This window comes from Harpia harpyja, chromosome 7 (genome assembly GCF_026419915.1).
Source record: "Harpia harpyja isolate bHarHar1 chromosome 7, bHarHar1 primary haplotype, whole genome shotgun sequence".
In the NCBI taxonomy this organism is placed as follows: domain Eukaryota; kingdom Metazoa; phylum Chordata; class Aves; order Accipitriformes; family Accipitridae; genus Harpia; species Harpia harpyja.
In genome coordinates, this window is record NC_068946.1 from 44,602,471 (window position 1) to 44,624,158 (window position 21,688).

Below are 21,688 nucleotides of genomic sequence, written 5' to 3' on the forward strand. Positions count from 1 at the left end.
TATTTTTTACGACATTATGGTGTAATTTTCTGTATGAAACTTCAATATAAGTCTTGAGCTGTATCGGAACATAAACTAAAATGTTCCTGACTCTGTCACTTTTCATGGTCTTTACTTTGATTAATAAATGCAACAAGAGCTATAACGTTCTTCAATATGAGGCTGCGATCATCTTTCAATCAAAATGTGTCGCTCAGCTTTTTATAACTTTTCGCATCAATATGTAGGGCTTGAGAAGGAGCAGCAATAGGAATTCATTGCAACTGAGCACGTACACCTGAAAGGCTCTGCAGAAGATGAGCGTATTTTTGCTCGCTGCAGCCAGCCAGTCTCCTTGGCACGGTCAGCAGCTGTGTCCTTGGAGACTCGGTGTCACGTGCGGAGAGCTGGGGAGCAGAGGGGAGATGCGTACTGCAGAACTGGATGTGGATTTGGCACCCCAAATTTCAGACAGATTTGATCTTACCTCATTGGGCACCTTACTCAGAAATACCATTTTTCAAATGCACCCCAAGATTGGTGTGGAGCTGTACTCCAACATTCAGGCCTGTGTGGGAGGGGAGTTGAACTGCAGTGACAGACTTTGGCATTATACTCAGTAACACAATTTTGTAACCACATAGTCTACAATTCAAGACAAATAATACAATCCAAACTTGGGCCTCAGGATGCAGCTGGAGTGCAGACAGGGAGGAAGGACGTATGCTGCAATTCCCCATCCCTGCACAAGCAGCTGAGCGAATTTTGCATTGCCCTTGGCCACCAACATCAGGAGGAAGCTCCGCCGCGTTCCCGCCGACCCGTCCTGCCAGCGCCGCTCAGGAGCCCCGGCCCCATCGCGCATCAGCCATGGAGGTAAAATAACTCACAGGCTTGCCAGGTTGGTCTGTTTTATTTCTGAATTATTCTTTACATTGTACAATATATAAAAATACAGAGTACCCCAAAAAAATTCACAGTGTCTAAAGGCAGTGATTACAGTCTAGGTCACCTTTATACTAAAGTACCATCAAGTTCAATTGCATAGGAAGGGTGATGTGCCTTCACAACAGAGTCCAATAATACTCTCCAGGTTTTGCTGTTTTGGGGCAAGCGTTCTGTGTTCGCATAATAATTTCCCACGTATCCAAGATCCAGTATTGCATCTGTCACTCTCCCACCTCAGTTACAAGCTAAATACTATCATTTCCATCTCACATACCGTTCAGCCTCCCTGAAGCTTCCTCTGTGGGAATGCTCCTAATTAACTGCATCGCTTTTAAGTATGCGCAGGTTTGGATGTTATCTAAGGAGGGGTGTGTGGATGGAAATCACACTGTCATGCAGCTGGCTGGCTTTTACGTTGCTTGACATTTTGGTACTAAAAACATTTTTTCTTCAGTTATTAATGGCCCACCCCTGCTTGACTCCATGGCATGTGAATTAACAGCATCCTGCTCATGGAGGTTTCAGAACTAGAGTGCAGCGTTAATACTTTTCACTATCAGATTTGTTTAAAACCAAATTGCGGCTGGGACTTGCAGAAAGCCAAATGCTGTTCTTACAGCACTGAACCCTCTCGACTAGCAGGGGTGAATTTGCAGCTGAGGCTGGAGGCAGAATGGAAAAAAATCAAGTGCAAGACCCAAATTTATGTTGAATGCTATTGAGCACTTATAGTTGTGGCTATCTAAATAGTGGCTTGCTGGTTTTGCTCCTCCAGCCATGACTAAAGCAGACACTAAAATTTCCCAAAGGGCCCAAAGGAGGGATTTCCAGGCTGAACGGCTGAGACTGGGTAAGCCCCACGAGGACCCAGCTCCAGAGGGGTTTCTGTCCAGTTTTGAAGGCTATGGCAATCAGGCAGCATCAAAATTTGTGGATTTGCTCACCTACCCCAAATCTGCTCTTGAAGCTGCCTGAAGTTTCCTCCTACCAAGCTTAAGGGGAAGATTCACTTGTTCGGGTCTGGGCCTTGGTCACGAGGGCATTAAAGTGATCTGTTGGAAAAAAAAAAAAATCCCTCAAACCCAATTTACTGGGTATTTCTCTGTTATGCCAGAGAGCTCCAAGGGGTGCTGTGCCCTGCTGTACATGCAGGCTGGCTCGCGGGTGCGACAGGGCGAGGAATAGATGCAGAGCGTTGGCTGCTAACGCTGGGAGCTCCAGAGACACCCAGGGCACCAGGTGCCTGACTCCCATGCCCTGGTGGCTTTTTGGACCCCTCTGAAAAACCAAAAGCCATGGGCTTGCAGGGTTTCTCTTCCCTAAATTTTGTACTAAAACCTCCTAGTGTGACGATAAGGCAAAGCTTACAGTACCGATCAATAACTCAGAAGGCAGTTGTTAAATTCTTTAACATGGAAGATGACATTTTCCGCGTTCTAGTAGATGATGTCTTTTGCTCTAACGGTACAATATTTGTTACTCCTACTTGCTATTTTAATTTTCTTTGCTCAATTACTCCCTACTTATAATTACAAAAACAATAGAGTGATACACATGAGAGATTTGGGAGGCTTATTCAGAAAAATATAAGCTGTAACAAGAATCTGTTTCTTAATCATTCTTAACCAGAATGATTTAGGGGAGAATCAGCATTTCTAACTAGAAAAATCAATTTTCTTTTCAATTAAAAAATTATATATTTCATTTACCTCAAAAGTGTTTTTTTTAAACCCAATGGAAAGGATACTAGATTTTTACAGGTTTTTTCTTCACTTTGTCCCTGCGGAATTTGAATACCAGCACTGCCTTTCTTACTCTAAGTTTTCTCTGCGGGCATTTTGCTAAATATATATATTGTGTGTGTATATATTATAAATATATACTGTATCTATCCACTGATAGATGTATACACTATTACAAAAACAGAGTAAGTTGTTACACAAACTTTACATTTACATTTTATATATATATATGTATTTATATATATATAACTCTCCCCCCACTACATTTGGTACAAAGAATAAATCAATCTCAGTGGACAGCATTTTTCTCTCCAGGTGGGCTCAACATCAGATTATCACCGGAGGCGTCAAATTGTCTGCATCAGACATGAACTCCATTCCTACTCTCTGTTGATTTCAAGCCAAGCATCTCATTTTCTGAACATAAGGCATTAGGAACGGTGGTGGTAAGAAAATACGTATTCTTCTCCTATAGTATCTGTACAGTTCATATATTATAGAGCAGCCCTGGCTCATATACTGAACATTTGAGTGCACCTTTAGAGCAACAGCACCTCTTCTGCTGTGGTTTGATTGTCAAGTGGTTTGTCTATTAGCGAGCTGCACAAATTATTTCTGCTGGGTGATAGTTGATCAAGTAAAGCCCAACAGCAACAGCACAACACAGCCTGGATAATGCCGTAATGCACACTCCTTCTGGAGGGAGAAAGGCAGCCACTTCCATGGAAAAAGAAAGAAGAATGGCCTAATTAAGGATGTTTCCGCTACATACTTGGCTGTAAGATTTCCATCATATTTTGCATGCTGTATACTTGAATCCTATCCAAAGGGTTTGCAGAGAACCAGTGCCTCTAGACCAACACAGGAACTGCCCAGGGTTTCCCCTTCTCTGTCTTAGGAGTGAAAGAAAAAAATATATATACAGCAAAAGATGAGTCTTTTAGAAAGCAATGTTCCCGAACTAAATGCAATTCCAGTGTACTGTAAGATGGCCTTAGGAATAGGAAATTTTAGCAAGTTTAACATCCAGCTGCAGGAGCAATTCAAGCTGCTACAGATATTACAGACCTGATGATCAAGCTGCCGAATTACCTGGATCACAAGAATATCACTGTACATGGTGTCATTAACCTGCCACGCATTAGAAAGCTCATAAAAAAATGCAACCCTCACACTGCAATAACAGTGTCCTTAAAGAACTGCACTCTCATGCAAACATTAATTGAGTAATAAGCGTTCTGATTTCTTTCTTTCTCTCTCTCTCTCTCCCCCTCTCCTGGATTCTACTTTCTGCTCGAATGGAGTCTACAAACCCTTGCTGTGATTGCCAATTATGTGAAAAAGGGCTGAATCTATTTGGCTGGCTGGTAAGGAGGAATGTCTTGATGAAACTATAACCACATGCACCATCCTTGAAGCATCTGCCCTCCAATAGCCTACAAAATATCCACCTCCTGAGCACAATGGCAGTAATGACCTATCTTGGTGAGCTGAACATTTAAATAATTTCAGCTGCTATGTGGCATTTTGGAAAAAAAACATAACCAGTTTACATCGTGTTATTCTGTGAAGCCAAAAATGGAAAAATGTTTAAGGAGGGGGGAAATAAAGAAAAAGAAAGGAAAAAGAGAAAAGTAAAATAATTGCAAGGTTTGACTTGCTTGCATCCCCCCAAACTCCAGCTGCAATCCTGCCACGTGCATGGTAGTTGCAGACTGTGTCGCTATGGGGAATCTTCTGAAGGGGAAGCTCAGAGAATAGACAATGCTTTAATTTTACAATGGCTAGAGTGATCTTGGGAGCCTATGTTTTCTTCTGAATCACATAAATTAAAGCTGGGAAATCCCATCCTGATAGTCTAATGTAATAATTTTCAACCCCTGGGCTACATACTCATTAGAACTACTTTAAGTCAGGATTTTCAGTGTTGCTGAGGGGGATGTGGAAATTCAGTGAGAAGGGATGAACTCGTTATGGCACAAGGCACAAAGGCATCGCTCCTCAAATGGAATTTAGGGGCCTGGGAAGAGCCTTCCTGCAGGTGCTGGTACCTGCTACCAGTGCTCTCCTGCTTCCCTGGCGATCCTGCTTCACTCCTGCTGCTCTTGCCCCGGCCACGCTGCCAGGCAGGGTTAGGGCTGCTGAGCCACTGTGCCGACTTGGAGGGTTGCAGCAGGTTGCTTCAGACAGAGCTTCGAGAGCTGCATCAGCTCCTGACCCTGCTGCTTCAAATGTGAGTACACCTATTTAAGGGCACCTCTCTCTCTCCCTCTGTTCCCTCTATTTCACCCAGTGGGGCCAGAGCAGAAGCAGGCTGAGCTGCTAAATTAGAAAAACAACTGCTGAAAATGATGGGCACCACTGAGCCTAAGGTGTCCTCGTGGCAGTGCTAATGACCCCACTTTATTACAAATACCCTACAGCCTTCAATCACTGCAAACTGAAGTCGAACAAAGTAATTTAAAAATGGGAGGCTACTTTATTCTTGCCTTCTGGTCAAACCACCATAACACAGGCTTACAGAGCCATGTTGGCTTTTTCCTCACAGGAAAAGCAATGTACTTGTCACGAGCAACACAGCCTTTCTTCATTTCCTGCCGGCTGCCTACGTGAAAGAGCTGAGTACACAGCCCAAGCTGGGCTTCCAAACAAGCAACTGCAAAGGAATAGCACTGAGAAATGACCGGTGTCGGCTTACAGCAAAATCTGAAATAAAGCGAAGACAAACGGGACTGCTGGGAACACGGCCGAGTCAATGGCCAAGCACGGGCATGGCAATTGCTCGAGTAAGATGCAGACGACAAAGCCAAGCTCAGGACCACGTGGAGCTCATGCGCGTTTCAGGGTGTACTTTTATCTCATGCTCAGTATTGCGACATTCTAAAATCCTTAGCATCAGGAGTTCATTATAAATATTTAGAAACACTAAATGATAACAGCGGTGAACTTGTTCACGTTGCTAACACATTGGATGTAATTGTACATTAAGCACCAGCAATAAGTTTCCTTTTTGCCAAACAATTATGTCAGACAAACATCTGGTTGTAGACAACATGGCTTCTGCATCAAACTAATACAGTTCTTATAGACACAGTCACACACATACACAAAATTACATTTCAAGGCTGGATATACTGTTTAATAATGCTACTGCCCCAATTTACTTCAATAGCTGCAGCAGCATTTGTTTGTTGGGTTGTTTTTGTTCTGAAAAATTAAAGAAATATTGGCAAACAACGCACATTACTCAGCTGCGTTACTATTTCATAGAGTACTGACTGGAAGACACTATAAGAATGTGCAGCAGACTTTCTGGGTCATGTCAGACTATGGAAACATTCCTTAAGAATACCCTCCCCCCACAAAGTCAGAATTATTCACTCTTTGAAAGTAAATGAACTAAAAACCAACAATAAAAGAAGAGGAAAAATTAGCCCAAAGCATGGTGATTTCCCACAAGAAGAGCATGGCTTCTAAAGTTGCCTTTCCTGGCAGACACAATCAGGATCAAAGCTAGAACAAAAAGAGTTAACACTGTCTCAGAAAAAAAAAAAAAACAAGAAAGAAAGAAAAAAGCCCATGGCTCTTGTGCGGCAATCATCACATCTTTTTTTTCCAGTGATATAAACATCTTTTTGTTTGTTAGGCACTCCAAGTTCACGTCTCCGATGTTATTCCAACATTTACTTTTCTCAGTGTCTCACTGCCTGTATAATTTTCTTTTAATTAAGACTGGAAACATTCTGGAAAGCTTCTTCTGGTAATGCACTTTGTTCGTGTGTTGTTTCTCATCAGCTGAACTGCATGTTACCAAAGAAGGCTGTGGAGAGTATTTCCTGTAATATGAAAAGATTCTGTTGAAGATACAGGGAACACTGCCCTAGAAAGTTACTTCTTTTTTTTTTTTTTTTTTTTCAGAAACATTAAAAAAAATCAAAAATAAAAAAAGGAAAAGAAAAAGAAAACGTTCTTCAAGTTGTTGGCACGATGGAGTCCCGCTCAGCCTGTCTCATGAGCTGCGTGTCATCCAGTGCACCATTGCTACCCTGTCTCAGGAAGGATGCTCCTCACCAGACAGACACCCCTGCCCCAGGAGGCCACCTCTTGCCTTGCTTAGACTGCGCCCGAGTGTTGTGTGCTACTGCATGGTGGCCACTGAGCCCAGCACACAGCCACCTCCTTGACAATGTTGGCCTTGGACAGCAACGCTGATCTTCCAGCCATAAACAGTTGCAGTAGTAAGAGCCATCTCCAGCCAAATATCCACAAAAGCTCTGTAGAATGGTCCATATGCATTTTTGTCCTTGTAAGGAGATGTGCTGTTTACAAGAAATACAATTAACCAAAGGAAAAAAAAGACCCTACTATACAATATTTACATCTAGAGGCTGGGCCAGTATTTGGTCCATAAAATCAATTAAAAAAAAATTCATATAGGAAGTGATCCAGTCCTCTGGGACCTGTCCATCATCAGCTGTTGGTAAAGGTCCTTCCAGGGGAGGCCTCGGGCCTGTAGTCATATTTATTCAGTGTACTGGGATAATAGGTTGTCGTGTACACATTGGTTTGCTGCAACGGGTAGAAGTTGGTCCTGTCATCTGGTATCAAATTGTTCTTGTTAAGTGTCTGTAAAAGAGAAGAGGAGATGACAGGCATGGCAATGGTGCCACATAATTACTCTTTTCTACCTGCAGACACCTCCCTCTCACCTGCCTTCTCCATCGTGGTCTCTGTTGTAGCCACCACCGCCTTCCCTCCAGCTGGGAGAGTAAGACGGTACATCGTACTCGCTACGGGGCTAGTCTGCGGGGGACCACAGCTCCTGCCAGGTCTCCTTCAATGGACCTGTGCTCAGCTACCGCTAGGGCCAGAACCCAGAGCCTTCTCCAGAGACCCGGAGTCTCCTGGTAGATGGCGTGTTGTCTGAACATCATTGTCACACAAAACCATGCTGGGCCTACACGAAAGTTGGTGATTAATGGCAGCGCTCAATCTAATCTCTTCCAAAATGCTCATGTTATAGCCTGCGGCTCCCTTTCAAACCAGTTGCCAAATGGCAGCTTTTTCTCTTTGGAAGAGCAGGTGTGCATTTACCTGATCTCCATCTCCATTGGTAGATATCCAGGTTTGGACCCCCCGATATTAAGTGTGTCACTTCTGTAAGCTACAGTATAAGTAACAAATCATGGTCACTTTTGGAAAAACTAAAATGACTTAAAAAATTTAACAACCACGTAAAAATTGTTGGCAACAATAACATAAAAAATGAGAACCACAAATGCCCCTTTTACCATCAAAATTTAGAAATGGGTTTTTTCTCCCTCCCCTCTTCCCCCCCTTCTTTGCTTTTTGTGAGAATTACTATTACTCTTCCCACCAGCAAGCAGATGTCCCCCTCTCCCCAGACTAAAGCCCATTGCTATGCCAGCTGTTACCGATGCACAAGGATAAAATCCCATTTTGGAGGGGGGGATGCAATAATTTTATGGAACTTTCTGCTGCATCTTTATAGTCATCTGATTTCTGTGAATTTGGCTGAGGAACTTTTATGACAGTTTTTTTTAACTAACCCCTGGCTTAGATTTCTTATACATGTCTCTGGCCTATGTTGCTCCTATGTGCACCTTTAATGGTTGTCATGCAGGGAACTCACTCTGATCGGGGAGTCAACACTAGGCATGTTTGCTACAGCATCCACACGATCGGGGGACAGCACATTTAAGGAGGGTATGAGCGTCTCTCCTGTCTGGAGCAGAGAGATGGAGAGGTCTAATGAGGCAACTAGTCCTGGGACCTAATGGTTGTTCTGCCACAACCCGATGCTCCTGGGGGAAACCACATTACCTCAGTTCCCCCTTGAGACAAACACCTTGTACCTGGCCCAGCTCAGGGCAAGATGAAAATTAATTAACTAATGCTCAAGTCCATGAAATACCCAGCTCCGTTAGCTTTACTTGACCCATCTAAATTCAGCCATCTAAACTTCAGGCATTGTGGCTCTGTCGGCAAGGCGAGGAGAAGTCTCCTTCCTGCGTGAAGGCAGATGCAGATGAAAACTGCCTTCTGGGGAAGGCCCAGCCTCCCCCTGCCCCCCCCCCCCCCCCAGCCCTGGCAGCAGCGGGGCTACCTGTCAACACTGGGTGCCCAACTTTTAGGAGGCTACAGTTAGTGAGCGGGGTCTTGCCCTGTGCCCATTGCACAGTCAGGGCTTAGCCACATCCCAGCTGTGACCGCTGTAATGATCAGAGCTACCCCTAGGCTCAACAACAAGACCACAGGCAGTACATTTATCTCTCAATTTCTTTGTAATCAAATAATTTTACTGCATGGGGAGAGGGAGAGGAGGAGGAAGAAAAGAAAATGCTTTCTTCTAATCCGATGATAGCAGACTGAAAGCTACAGCTACCCCAGGAGCTGTGACCCCCAGCTTCATACAAGACATTAGGAGGAAAGGCTTTCCTATGGCAAAAGCACCCTGGCAAAGAAATTTCCCAATTGCTGAACTACCAAATAACTTTTTTGGAAATGGGCACTACCTGAAACATCTCATACATGAAAAATGGAGGAGACCCAGCCTCCTCCTGGTCTGATTGCGATCTCTCCCTGCCTGGAGTCTCTAAAATGAGCTCACAGCTCACATCACTTGTAGGAACCAAAGAGAGAATTTGTATAGGCACGCTCAAAGTGACAAATATTTCCAATGAATGAGAATTTGTGCCCTTCAATATGAAAGGAAGAAAGGAAATGTCATGCTTTGCTCCTAGTCACCCAAAGAAATATTAAAATAGTGTGAGCAACAGTCTGCTGCTTTGTGCTGGAGGCTGGGAAACAAGGAAGCCAGGCTCAGTCCTCCGCTGCTTGCTATGCTTCCTTGGGAAATCCAATTAACTGCTCTGTGCTTCAGTGTCTTCTGACCCGGCTTGATAAAAACATTTGAGATCCCCTGTAAAAATGCACTTTGCTAAGTACTACAACCGAGTATTTGGGGGAACTGCTCTCTGGCAAACACCACAGGTGTTCATACTGGCTGTACATGATGGCTGCTATTTCCTATCGGTGTCTCTAGCCCAGGATACCCACTGCAGGCAGCATAACCCCATGGCCATGGTCCAGCACAGCAGGAAGAAGAGGCTGAGGCCCATTGCCACACTCTCTGGGCTCTCTTAAAGGTGGTCCAGCATCCAGGCCTCAGCTGGGTCACTTTTTGGGACGGTTAAGATTCATGACATGCCAGGATTACCACCTCTGAAATCTGGTGACATCAAAATCCTGACCTGGGATGGCCCAAGACCATCTTGATCTGAGGACAAAGACCTCAGGACTCTACCATTTTGGCTTTCACTTGGAAAATCTGTATGAGTTTCAACATGTCCCACAGAGTTTAAAACTAGGCCCTTACAACAGACTTCGCATTTAATTAACACGATTTGCATTTTTTCCTCTCTCTCGTCTTACTTTCGTATAACATTTAATTAGGGAAAAAACCCCACAACTGTTCCTTTGCTCTTTTTAGTTTTATTTTTGATGGAGGGCTTATATCTTAGGGAAATACCTTATGAAAATGGTTTAGCGGAATTTATAATGCAATTAGCTGCAGAGAATTTGTCTCCGGAAACGCTGTGATGGCAGTACTGTCCTAAATCAGCATGATCAATGTGCACTGCCTTAACATTTCCCCACACAAACTTATTGTCTGTCTCATTTTAATAAATAGATGACTAGGTTCCTCAGCACTAGAAATTGGTTGATATTTTGAAGAAGGGAAATTAGGCAGCAGTGAATTTTAGAGATGTACACACACACACGCATGCACTGCAGGAGAAGAGGCGTGCAGTTAAATCTCTGTGGGTGGGCTCCCGTGCCGTTTTACTCAGAGCTTTAACCCTTGATCTCGTCCTGCAAATCTTTGCTGTGACAGTACAGAGATGGCCAATGACTTTCCCTTCAGAAGATATTCCCACAACGCTATATGGGTTATGCTGTCACGGTCAGAGCCTCCTGACAACTTGAACTCACTGGAGTGTGTGTGCGATGAAAACAGCCTGCTGCACCCATAGGTGTTCCCACCAATATTTATCAGTCCCAACAGGAAAGGCCAAGAGTCGCCACCACTGCACAACTACAGTCGATCACAAAAACTAACACAGACCAGACCCTTGCTCACAGCCCAACTCCTATGAGTGCCTCTTCACCTCAGCCACCTCTGAGCCAAGTTGCCGATATGACAGCGGCCAAAAAGTGTTTGCTGAAGACAATGCCCTGTAAGTCCTCTTAGAAGGGACAATCCTTCGGTGCTTTTGCAGGGACTTGTCTGTGTCTGCAGTAACTAAGCTGACTAAAGCAGCACAGCGAGCACTAGAGCTCAGGCTGCCCTCAGTAGAGGTTTCAGAGAAGGAAGAAAGACTTGCCTTTGCTGCCTGAGCCATTCTGCACTACCATCCTGCACCCTGCAGGGAGATGTGTCAGTCGTCTGAGCACCTGTGAGACCTTACCGATGACACTTTTCCTGACACTCAACCTATATTTTCCCCTTCTTGCTGTCTGCTCCCTCCCATATCAAACACTAATGCCTCCCTTTGCTCAGTAAGCAGGATCAGAAAGAACCAGAAGCCTGATCAATGTTTACTGCTGGAACATCACTTGGTGCAAAATCTCTGTGCCATACACATTATGTATTTCAAACACGGAGGGAAACATATTTCAGGCCCTCATTTTGGTCTACACTGCCTTGAGAAGAAAGAAGCTTCTGGTAGTTGTGCAAGCATAATATTCCCCATAAAAAGAGAGGCTAGACCCTGAGATAATATGAAAACCTGTGGGCTGTGCTTAGAAAAAGTGCTCCATTCAACTAATAACTAGAAGCTCAACATGCATCAATCCAATACTTTTACCTGCTTCCTCCCTTCCAGTACGAGCCATGCCATCCTGGCATATTTGTTATAATTTATTTCTTCTGGTCTGTTCACCACTAACCTCAATTCAAGAACCTGTTAGCAGGAGGTAAGCCACTAGCACACACTAACCCAACCCAGTGGATCACTCAAAAGCAGGCACAACTTCAAATGTTTTCTTTAAAAGACCCTTTATTATGTTGTGTTGGCATATGATTAATATATTAAAGGAATTCTCTGACCCAGGAGCTCTGCTTTGTCAAGCAGGGATGTTTTTGGATAGACTAAGATGGATATCGTTTTAAGAGAATGTGAAACAGCAGCAGCTTTCTCCATTATATGTGATCTGTCAACTAATCAAAAGGTCCAATCTTGTTGCCAGTGAATTGCATGTCTATGCCAAGCACAACAGAATCCTGTGTATTTCAATATTTACAGAAATATATAAATAATTTGTTATCACTCTTGCTATTGTATCAGCAATTAGTTAGAACTGGAAGAGTCTGAGGGGAAACTTTACAGATATCCCGCCTTGTGTGCTGCTCTGCCCCCTGGTATTCATACCGGAGGCAAAATACTGACATGCACTTGCAGGCTGTTGTTTCTCCCAAGGTAGAGCCAAGTGTTGGATGTGTTAAACATGACTGTATTGTGCCATATGCATACACTTAACTTTGTTCAGCTTTCTCCACTGGTATTTTTAGCCTAAGTCATCATTCAGATTTTCCATTTGTTACTTTTTCTCCAGCAATGCCTTGCCATGACTCCCCCAAATTCTGCCTCTGCTCCAAATCATTAAGTCATAATCCACTGACCTATTTGCTTACATTCTCCCAGATGTATCAAAACATCTTCATGCGTAACAGTATGGGACTTTCAGTACTACTCCCATCCTACAGCTGCATGTATAAGCTGTATAAACATTTCTTACACATATAAACAGATCGAATGTTTCAATTTTCAATCAACAGTCATGAAAATTTCAAAACTTGATTTAAAAAGATTAACATCTCCCCCCCCCCCCCAAATTAAAAGGAATTCCATATAGATTTTGAGAAGTTAAAGTGAAAAGGGTGCTTCTAAAAGCATCTGATACACATACATCTAATACCAAAATAAGGACCATAAAGTAGTTCCCACAGGATGGCATGCAATGGCAAGATTTCCTTAATCTTCTCATGCAGAAACCACTCAGCTTTCTGAAGCTCAGCATTCTCTTTGAGCTCCAGATCTTCTTTTCTATTCTGGGGGTGGTGTGGGGGAAGAGTCAGCAAGTTTCCCAAGAGTTTTGTAGGTTAATCTTCACCAGCTACGCAGCACTACAGTCCCCGGGAAGTCAGTGAGCGAGGACAATTTCCCCCCAACCTCACAGTTTCTCCACTATTTCTCTGTTGACAGGTGTCATTTCAGTTCTTCCACCTCCCACCTGTGACACTTTCCTCTTTAAAAAGGTAAAAAGAAGAAAGAAAAAGTTGGGTGATGTTCCCAGGCAGCTTTAAACCACTCTGTCTAGCATTTATGGTTAAATTATCACCACTTCAACCTCTGAAGAGGCTGAAAAAAGAAGCACGCACCTTTCTAATGGGCATGACTCATCAGAGATGTGTCACCTGTGCCAGGCCTGCATAGTTGCAGTATTCCATCTTGCAAGTTTGTTTGTAATGTTGAATGTCCCAGTGTACTACAAAGAAAAACTTCCCCTTTCCTTCATCACAAACTGAGCACGAGCACTAAGGGACTAAGGGTAACAACTCCAATCACTGCTACCCCTGGTCATCCACTGTGGACACAGGTGAAGGTCTAAAATCAGGGTCCAGGTAGCAAACGGCAACTTTGGAGTCAATCCATTCCTCTTAGCAGTATCCAAATGAAGCCCATGTGCATCCTGCATCCTGCCTCTGCAGAAATCAAGGACAACATTCCCACTGAACTCCGTTACACAATTAGCCCTAAAAGAATTGAGGTAGCCTTTCCAATTTTCCTTGGAACGGCATCCAACAGACTTCCTGTAGCAACAGTGGGATGGCCATTACTCCCCCTCACCCCCCAGGAAAATGGAGGGATAAGGGAATTGTGCAATGATGTAATGAAGCCAAGATCCAACATTTAGGTTCTTTTGTGCTCCTTTTAAGTCATTTGCTTCTTGCAGTGAAATCAGATTGAGCAAAATGCCTTTTCGATGCAGATCAGCTGTTCTATGGAGCTAGCCATGCCTTCTTGTTAAAGGATGTTACTTTTTGCCTTCTAGGAACATTAGCCAAATGACTTAGGGTTGTGGAAATATATTAATATTATGAAATATTTCCCACAGCTTGTACATCTCTGGAAGTACCAAGGCAAAGATCTCAGAATTATAATTAACCGGTAAGTTTGGAAATAATTAGCATAATAATTACATTTCAACAAAATAAACGATACAACTAAAATAACCTCTTTTGGCAATAATTGACACCAAGAAAATAAATGACGTCTGGCCCACCCACATGCTCCCTTTCTTCTGATCAACTGGATGCCATAACACTGCTGTGCCTCTTGAGCTATGCATTACAAATGACCCTGGAAAGACGGAAAGTTGCCAGAAAGACCTTATGAGACCCATGTATTTACTGCAAGCCAAGAGTGATTTTTAAGACTTTAACGATTCTTCTTTCCAATCTTTCTTAAAAATTTGCTTAGTGTCTTAACACTAAACAATCTCACCTGATGCTTTTATAAAATCTCTTGAGCTCTGCCTATACTGAAGTCAAAGGTAGCAGTGGCCAGGGTTTATGTATTGAGTTTTTTCTGATTAATTCAATAAGGCTGTTTGCAGGATTTACAGTGAAGTGTAGATGTACAGATGAAGAACCTATTTTCTATATAAGAAGGTTTTTCCTCTCGAAAAGAGATACAAAAAATCCCACTGGGATACTAAACTTATGATTGCATGTTCTTTTTGGATGGAAGCTTACCATATTTTTAGACTGGAAATTCTTTGTTCACTGTTACTGGTAAATAAATTAAACAACCCCCAAATGATGGCAGCATCTGTAGATGTGCTCAGGTTGACAATGGAACTAACATTCAATTATAAGAAAATGAATAGCTACAGTTTTCTATAGCTGTTTGAAAATAGCTATTTCATCCTTATACTTAAGAGGGGGTAAGGTTATATTACTGCCACTTTAAACTTATAAAAACCTTCAGAGTTGGCAACATAAAGGACCATTGTCAGAAAGATGCTTTGGCACAACTCTGACTTTAAGCACATAAGTAAGATGACAAAACAAACTGTATGTAATAGTAAGGCAAACTGAAGTGAGTCCCTGCTTAGAGCTAAATCCAGGTTTAAGTATTTTTCTGAACTGGAAAGTGAAGTCCAAGGAGTTGATGGAAATCTTCCCACTGGCAAGTGCAGGTGTCTAGCCTAACGCTTGCTATTTATCCCTGGCTTGCCAGTAATTTGATGGTGGCAACACCATGACGAGGCGTCCAGACACAAAAAAGGAATTCAGTGCTGCCCCAAGCTGCTTCCCAATATAGCTGGTGCACAGGATATAGCAGACATGATCTCAGCTGCGTGGGAAGGTGTAAACTGTCTCCTTGCTGCACTGCTATGCCTTGGTGTATGGCCTTCCTGGATCCCGCATGTATACAATAGTGTTACTACAGAGGCTCATCAGCTGAGCTACAGCACCTGCCCTTGTGCATGCTCTAGTACTCAGACTAACTCACCAGAGGTATAAACACTGCCTTCTAAAACTAACTTTAATAGTTCAAATTGGGTGCAGATGATCATCTAGAGCAACTGGGCTATACCAGGCTTCAGCTGATGGTAACTAATAAGGCCACAGTGACTGGCTGTAGGTCTGTCCAGGAAAGGCAGTTCTCACTGCCTCATTGCAATTATATTGGAGCAAGCAGCCTTGAGTTTTCAGATGGTCTCAGAGCTGCTTATTCTGGTGAATTACCAACACAAGTCATGCAGCCAGGTGCCAGCCCACAGCACTACATTTAGACTGAGAATTGCAAAGGTGTAACTGCAGTGGTGAAAAAAAAAAGTAGTAAAAATAGAAATAAAAGTGAAAACTGGGCCTAATTTGCCATCTGCTAACTCCATTCAGTCTCTTATAGTCTGCTTTCCAAATATCTCCCACCCTCTGAATAGCTGCTTTTTGATTATTTTCCTCAAGACTGCTTTGTTTTCTCCCCATGTTGCATCTCACCTTGTTATTTCCTCTCTACATTTATAACCTCCTCAGGTCATTTTCCATTATGTCTATACCAGTGGCTGTTTTTTTGACACACCTCCCAATTTAGTATCTTCTGCTAGTTTAATTAACACACTGACTGCACCCTCTCCAAGGTCATTAATGAAGGTATTAAATAAAGCCAAACCTTGCATTACTGCTTGCAGTGTCCCAAACAACTCCTCCCCATAGCCCTGTATGTTCCCATTAACGATTGCCCGATGTTCACAGTCCATTAGCCACGTTTCAATCTCTACAGCAGCATTCCTGTCCAAGCCAATTTCTATTTACACATCACAAGATTAAGACACCAATACTATCCTCTTTTCTTTAGGCACATGGACCAGTAAAGCTACGTTTTTAACCAGCTGGGAATCTGCCCTTATGCAGCTTGTGCTTTCTCTTCGCTCTCTAATGCTGAAACTCTGTGCAAAAAGTGATAGTGTTTGATTTCTTCCTGCTCAGCATTAGGTCCCGGCTCAGCTGTCAGTTCAGCCCAACCACCTTTCGTTTCATCAGGGTATGTGATATGTTGCCTTTCAAATATTAATTCAAATTTGCCTGCGTATTAACACTGACACAGATTTGTTTCAATGAGTTTCCATTGCTGTAAATGAAAGTACAGTTGAGTCAATCCCATTTGTTTCTCCTGGTTTTGCTCTCTAGTATGGCCCTGACTCTGCCAAATCTTAAAGACCAAGCAGGATTTAACACCCTGTTGATATGCTTTGTTAAATGAGGAAGGTCCAGGTGTACTCTATCGATTGTGGGCCTGTATGCTTACAGATATTTTGTCTTACCCCCAAATCTAACTGGCGTTTCCCACACAGACTTACTGGAGTTATTTGTGTGACTTTAGTGCATCGGACTTCGCTAGCTTAACAGTGACTCAATTAGCTGGGAGGAAATTGGCCTGCTTTCTTACAAACGCTTTTGTATTACCTTTGCATTTCATGGCACTGGGGGTTTGCCCAAGATCCGTGATATTTATAAAGGTAATTGGAGTTGTTCATTAGCTGGTTCTCACAGACTCTGGGATACGATCCATCTAGATTCCTTCATCCACAGATTTTCAGTTCTTTCCTTTATTCACATGCTTTGTGCCAAATCTCAGGACGATGTTAGAGCTGACTTAATGAGGATTCCCCCAGCTATAGGGGAATGCAAGCAGAGCTACTCCTGCTTACACTACGCCAAACCTATCGTGCATATATAAATGATGCACCAGGGAAAAGTGGCAACGGATGTAGTGTTGCTGCAGTCTGTGCAGCCTGTGCCATGGCAGCAGCCAGCACATCCTGAGCAGCCCTGAGCTCTCAATTGCTCTTTAGGACAGGGCGGTCATGGTTCAGGAAAAAACAGCTCAGGTATTTCAGCCTCTCTCAGAGCTGCCAAACACATTCTGGACATTGAGCTCTAGTTCTGAATACTGACACAGCTATCTTTATTTTGTAAGCATGCAGCTCCATTTCTTTATAATTCTATTTAAAAAGCTGTTATTTGCTGGTGGAGCTATTCCAGAAAAGTAGCGAGGCAGCTCCCCTCCAAGTGTACCACAAAGGTTGTATGTTTTCTGGTATTTATTGTTTGTCTAATATTATCCTCTCCCTTTACTTTAGCTCCCTGCCTCTTCCATGGCTCTCTTTAAACTCTTCTGCAAACACATAATTAATTCCTCCTGCACATCTTGGCGGCACTGAGGATTTCCCAGTTTGGCTAATGTGCCTAACACTGCCAGACAGAGCTTCACGGAGACAAGGAGGGAAGAACCACTTCTAGCACCTGGACCAAGGGAGAACCCTTAACTTGAAGCAAATGAGTCTAGGGTATAATTGAAACAGCCCTCTTCTGACCAGTAGAGGGAAGTCATGTAAATACACAACAGTCACTGCAGTGTGATGTTGTTATTCCCATTCCCGCAGTTCTTCTTTATTTAATTCTCCTTCTTCTAGCACAGGTGGGTGGGTGTGGGCAGATACATGTCAACCTCAGAGAAATTAGGAAAGGCAAAAATTGCAAGAAAAAGGTAATATCAATTATTAGATCAATTAGTGTAGCTGGAAAAATCAGGTGAACTTTTGAACAGATCTGTCTGTCTTCAGGTCTGAAATAGCAGCTCACATGTTCAAAAACCTGCCCGCTTTTTCCAGCTATACTCATTCATCTAATTAAAAACAAAACAGAACAAAACTTGTCTGCCTACAAACCTGTCTTGCCTGCATCCATAGATTATCACAGCTGCAGTAATACAACCCCAAAGAAAGGCTAGTGTGAGCATCCATGATGACTAGCCTAGCCTGTAAGAAGGCAGAGCATGGACCATATCCCTGACCTGGGTGTAGAGGAGATACGCGTGGTCGTACGAGGAGGAGGAGGAGACAAGGCTGAGTCAAAGAAAAACATGACAGGATGAATATGAAGCATCTACCCCCAGTGTCACTTAAAATTTTTCAATATGGCTTAAAGAAGAAAACAAAAAGTCTCCCCAAAAGCTAGACTCTCTCAAAATGGTGGGGGAGGAGGAACAATGTGGATTCCCACCCCACGGTGAGCAGCAACAGCCCTGCGAAGTAATGAAGGGTTTGTATGAAAAGCGGACAGAGCGGGGACCAATTCCTATTTGGGAACCATTGTGAGCAGCTGGTTAGCATCCCAGAAGGAGCAGGAGCAAGGAAACATTCAGACCTGAATTGGCAGTTTCCCCTATGCTTAAATAAAGTATCTATGAGAGGGAGATATCTGTGACTTGCACACAGCAACCCGCCGAGCCACTGCTGCCATGGGGTGAGGACACCTCCAAGAGATGCACATCACTCTACAGGCACAATCCTCCTAGGACAGCCACACCTCCAGGCATGCTTGACTGCTCAATTTGACTTGACCCACTGATATAAAGGGGAGAAAAGACACTAATAGATTTTGACTGAGACGCACCACTTAATCCTTTTTTCCCCATCAGTAAGCTCTCTTGCTTTCCCTTCCTAGCAGGCATTATGTAAATTGAGAGTCCCCTGAAGAGACATTTGCAACTGCAGGATCATACAAGAAAGGGCACAATGCTCCTTTGCCAATACAACCCCCTGCCCCTACTATTCTTTTTCAAATAATACTATACTCATGGTAAGTACTAAAAATATGTACTCTACCATTCAAGCACTTAATGCTCTTAAATGCCACTTTGTTCAGGGGAAATAGTCTTTGTTAAACATGAAATTCACTGGGAGCAAAATTTATGTTTCAATCTGATTTACTATATTTTTATATACATATATATATATATGTATTTATTTTTTCCAGCTGATTACATCAGCTAAATCCCTCTCTAAAATGCCATACAGCTAAAGCAAATACCTAAGGGACGCTGTTGATAACTTATTGACGATGCTGGGTATCACCAACTGCTGGCTTATGTCTGAACCTTACAGCCACTTTCTGGGGCTCGAATGATGCACAGTGAAAGGGTCACCAGGAAAAGAAAAAAGTTTATATCACAGTGCTATCAGTGTATGTGCTGTGATCACTACAAACAAATGGGTTAGCCAATTTTAGCTGAAGTAGCAAGATATCAAATCAAGCGATAGGACACTGAAGCCCTAAGTTCTCCATGGCAGAGAGAAACAAACATCCTCAGAGACAAAGGCTGACTTAGACAAACATTCCTCTAGGGCACTTGACAGTAGTTAAAGCTCATTTAAACTTGAACCACTGGCTGTCTCCCTACTACAAAAAAGCTGTGATTTTCAGCAGCAATGCAAATGACCATCACCAAGAGAGAGACGTTTAAAATCCATACAGGGATCCATTTTCCTATTACCCTGAGCTTTATTTCTTTTTGCAATGTTGAAAGCCACACCAAAAACCCAGCCTGTTGTTTTATTCAGAAGGATTCTTCTTCCAAAGACAGAATTGGTTTCTGTTTCGCAGCCATCCACGTTGGTATTTTATTGCCTTAAATTATTTGGGATTAGTAATGAAGTGTGGATCACGGTGTCCGGAGTCCTTCACAAGGCGTGTCTTCTCTGCACTGTTATTTGATTCTCAACAGCATTGTTCTCACTTTATTAAAAAATATTCATTGCAGCTTCTAATTTATACAGTCAAAAGTGACCTACTGACTATTCCCCCCATTTTCTGTCAGCTGCATTTATATTTGCTGGATAATTTTGCACAAGTGCAGGACTCACAGTCCTACTGAAGTTAATGTTTATTGTTCTGATGTCCTCCTAGAAACTTCAGGTGATACATCAAATATCTAGTTTCCCTCTTTCATTGCCATATCCGGCAATCTCACTCAGCTCTCACTTCATCTTCCCCCACAATAAATTTGCTCATTGACATAAATGACTGTTTTGCTTGAGCACGACTTCAGTGCTTGGCCCTTAGCTTCTATGAGAGCAGCAGTGATGCCCCGAGCGGATGCAATGCTCAGGTGCTTCCTCAGCTTATTTGAGGCATCAGTACAGCAAGAGTTTGACTGCGTGACTCATGACTAAAGCTGTGTTTAAGGAAGGAAGGACAGAGGGAGGTCTGTCCAGCACAATCGAGAAGAAAATCTGCAGAATCATCATCATAACCATTCTGCAAACTTACATTTCTCGCTAATCCCATCTGGCCTGATCCAAAGGCCATTGGATTTTGGATTTGGACCAATGTGCAGACGTCTTTGTCTGTCCAAATCGCGCGTAGAATAAAATGTTGGCTCTCTTTATTGGCGGAGGATCTAGCAATAGGAAGAAGTTCAGTCCAAGCCCTTTCTCTATGGGCGGCTGTTCCAAGAGCTCCTAATTCACAAGGACTCAACCTTGACCTCAACATCCTCCCATTTCTACTGCAGGATCATCTGGCTTTCCATCAGCATGACTCTAATAGGTAACTCACATGAGTAAGTCACTGAGTAGCTGAAGTAAGATGTTAAAAAAGAGGATGTCTCTCTGCTTTGATAGCCAGCTATTAACTAATTGGCGTGGCAGTACTGGGAAGGTTGTAGGTGGTTCTGTAACCCATCATGCCAAAATGTGAAAAGCAGATAATTTTTATTTCATTATGCTCTTGTTCTGCACAGTCTTCAATATTGTCAGAGTGCTGTATGAACTTTAACCAATTAATTAAACATGAACTGCTTATTAGGTGACCTAAAAGGTCTCTCCCCTACAATCTGTGAATAACAAATCAAAATCAACGTGCTGCTGGTAAATGTATATGCATGAAATCTTTTAAGACATCATGGCTAAAATAGCTAATAATAAACCTCACAGCGTTTTTGAGAAAGCAAAACAGGAAGGGAAAAGAAGCCAGCAAAAATAAAACACTCTTCTGCAAAACACTGCCTAGGCAAGTTAGCATCAGCTAAATGATCAATAGGTCACCATTGTGTATGATATTTACATCTGATCTGCATTACTGCATGGCTGTGCTGAAATGTCCAACAAGGCTCATATCAGCTAGCACTTCCTTCATTAAAATCTGCCTTCATATAAAATTCACCTTGATTTATGAGTTTGCATTCATTGCTGTACATTTGAATGTAACACTGCCAAACTTTCTACTGTGTTCACCTGCTGGTTGGAGAGCAGAGATATTTCAAGATGAAAACAAACTAAAGATAGTTGCAGAAGGCTTATTATTATCAAAGAATGGAGAATAATAGACTTGTGCATATGCTCAGCCTTCTGCTACCATCATGTCACTGTGTATTATCATTTTCCGTTACTGAAAAGTAGTCTACACATCATGTATTTCCTTAATCATGGATTTATTCACTATTTCACACACACACACACACACACACACACACACGCACAAACCTACAATGATTCTTTTGCTTTCATTACTTAAAAAATGTTTGGGGCAGTTTTCTTGGTACCTGCTGAATAGAAACTTGCTCGGGTTTAGAATCTGG

At 42.7% G+C, this 21,688-nt stretch overlaps 1 protein-coding gene across 3 annotated transcripts in view; it reads right to left on the reverse strand.

Annotated features, from left to right (window-relative positions):
- Window positions 1–873: 873 nt before the first annotated feature.
- Window positions 874–21,688, reverse strand: part of SEMA5B (semaphorin 5B) — a 283,502-nt gene continuing 262,687 nt past the window's right edge. For 2 of the 3 annotated variants that reach the window (XM_052792870.1, XM_052792869.1), the window contains one exon: window positions 874–7,295. In XM_052792870.1, coding sequence (XP_052648830.1) covers window positions 7,140–7,295 — 156 coding nt within the window. In that variant the 3' untranslated portion in view covers window positions 874–7,139. Of the gene's footprint in view, window positions 7,296–7,763; window positions 7,834–21,688 lie in introns of all 3 variants that reach the window. The other variant, XM_052792871.1, reaches the window with a different exon arrangement.